Below are 2,507 nucleotides of genomic sequence, written 5' to 3' on the forward strand. Positions count from 1 at the left end.
CAAGCGAACAAGAGCAAGATGAAGACCTTCCTTGTGCTCTCGCTCTTGCTCACCATCGTCGCGGCGGTACTCTATTTTATCCTAGTGTAGGCGGCGGCCGGTGTCACTTCGTTTGTATCTAGAGATGATGAGAACTTTCTTAATTTGCATGGATTATGAGTTGTATGGAGCTATATGTATAACTCGATCGGGCTCTAAGTAATGTGATGATGATGTGATGATTATATATGTCCATATTATATCTGTCTATATTATATCAGTATATAACCTGTATACGGTGTATAAAACCAGTATAAAACATGTATAATACACCAGGGAGCACAAAACCGAGTATACCTGTAGATTGTTCTGTGGCGCACCAAAACATAGTTCTGTGGCGCACCTATTTCTGTGGCGCAGCTACATCTCATGCGCCACAGAACTACTTATTTCTGTGGCGCACAGGACCCAGTGCGCCACAGAAACCTTAATTCTGTGGCGCACAGCCAGATGCGCCACATAAACCTTATTTTTGTGGCGACGTTCCGTGTGCCACAGAAGCCCATTTTCGTGCGCCACTAATGAGGCTTTTCCTACTAGTGCGAGAGGCGGGGGTCGCCACCACTAGCACCCTGCTGGGAGGCGCCGCGCCGGGCAGCACACGGGAAGAATGTCGCCGCCATCGAGCACGACAAATTCCGCGCGGGGATGCACTAGATGGTGTCCACCGACCCGCAGGCAGGCGCGCAGAAGAGAAGATGTAAGCTAATTAACCTGAAAATGTGCACAATTTAATTTGGCCATTAGTCTCATTTAATCTGGAAACTATCGCTAATTAATCAGGTAATTACATCTACGTAATTAATCTGGTGATTAGTACGAGTATGTATCACTAGTTAATCTGGCAATTACTCGTAGTTATTCTGGCAATTACTCGTGTACTTAATTTGCGAGTAACCAGGACCCTCGAGTAGGACTTAATTAGCCTGGCAGTTACTCCTAATTAATCTATTAACTATGATCAATTAATCTGGCAACCAGTAACATTACAAACAGTTTTGTGATATCAGTGGTGTCCCTGCGCTATCAGTTTTTCTTTTTCATTTTTCTATCAGTTTTTTCTCTTTTTCATGTCTCGTGTTGATAGTCTTACCAGCTGCAAATGATCTGATGTCTAATGACGAAGAGCATTTAGCGGAAACATTTTTTAAGTTTTTTTTTCGAGAAGAGAACATTTTTTAAAGTGAATGTGATGTATTGATGATGGGATCCCAGACCCATCAACTGCATGCTTATACGGGCCGAGCAGAAGACAACGCCTTGTTGTTTCGCACTGTATGTAGCAAAGTAGGCAGCCGCCGCACGGAATCGCTAGGATGCGGCGCCGCTGCCTAGTCCGGTCCAACATTGAAATGGTGGTTTTAGCCAAGACAATACTCTAGTAAATAGTTTTATTAGTTTAGCTACATGATCTCAAAGAGCATACATGTTCATTGTGGTGGCTCACAATCTTGTTCAACAAATTAAAATGAGAGTGCAACTCCGAGTAGAACCAATAAGAACAATTGTCAATCAAAAGGTATTTGTTGACTCAAAATTTTAGCTTACTAAGCTGTAGTGATAAACATTAAAAAAAAAAAGCTCAGCATGTTAGAGAGATAGGTTTGTATTCTGTAACAACACCTATTGATAGAGTCCTGTAATCCTATTCCAATTGTAATCTTGCTAGCACCGCAAAGTGCCTTCCATAAATAGATGAAACCAGGGACTCGGTAATTATCCGAGTAGCCTGCTACCTGATCAGATCGTTTTCTTATATGGTATCACGCCAGCTCTTCCGCCGAAACTTCTCCTGATCGCATCGCTCGACGAAACATCCCCGACGACGCTCGATCCGTTCGTCGCTCTCATGGCTAGCTCCAGCAGCAGCCCGCAAATCAATCTGGGGGCGCCGCCCTCCGACAAATTGACGCGAGACAACTACCCCTTATGGCGTTCCCAGGTACTGCCCGCCATCCGCGGCGCCATGGTCGACGGCCTCCTTGACGGAACAGACGCCGCTCCGCCAAAACAGCTGGTCCTTACCCCAGCAGACAACGACAATCCGGCCAAGACGACGCCCAATCCAGCATATGCAGCCTGGGTCTCCCGTGATCAGATGGTCCTGTCATACCTTCTTCAATCCCTCTCACGGGAGATCCTTCCTCATGTTCATCGGATTCCTCATACTGCCGGAGTCTGGAGTGCCCTTGACGAGATGTTTGCGGCGCAAAGCGAGGCCAACGTCACCAATCTGCTTTTATTGCCTTAGCCAACACCAAGAAGCTCCAGATGTCAACCTCGGAATTTCTTGCCAAGATGCAGGGGTTTGTTGATGAACTCATCGCGGCTGGGCACCCCCTGCAGGATAGGCAGCTCGTATCCTACATCCTAGCTGGCCTTGGCGCGGGCTACAATGCCCTGGTTGCAGCTCTCGGTGTGTCCACAACACCGGCCTCGCTCAGTATGCTCTACTCTCAGCTACATGC

General features: G+C 46.8%; 1 protein-coding gene across 1 annotated transcript; it reads left to right on the forward strand.

The window, feature by feature from the left end:
- The first annotated feature begins 1,888 nt into the window (after positions 1–1,888).
- Positions 1,889–2,290, forward strand: LOC139835665 (uncharacterized). Its single transcript, XM_071825522.1, has one exon. The coding sequence runs from the start codon at positions 1,889–1,891 to the stop codon at positions 2,288–2,290; it is 402 nt and encodes a 133-aa protein (XP_071681623.1).
- Positions 2,291–2,507: the final 217 nt, after the last annotated feature.

This window comes from Lolium perenne, chromosome 2 (genome assembly GCF_019359855.2).
Source record: "Lolium perenne isolate Kyuss_39 chromosome 2, Kyuss_2.0, whole genome shotgun sequence".
Classification (NCBI taxonomy): domain Eukaryota; kingdom Viridiplantae; phylum Streptophyta; class Magnoliopsida; order Poales; family Poaceae; genus Lolium; species Lolium perenne.

Coding starts and splice junctions, on each gene's coding strand:
- LOC139835665 (XM_071825522.1), top strand. CDS start 1,889: ATGGCTAGCTCCAGCAGCAGCCCGCAAATCAATCTGGGGGCGCCGCCC.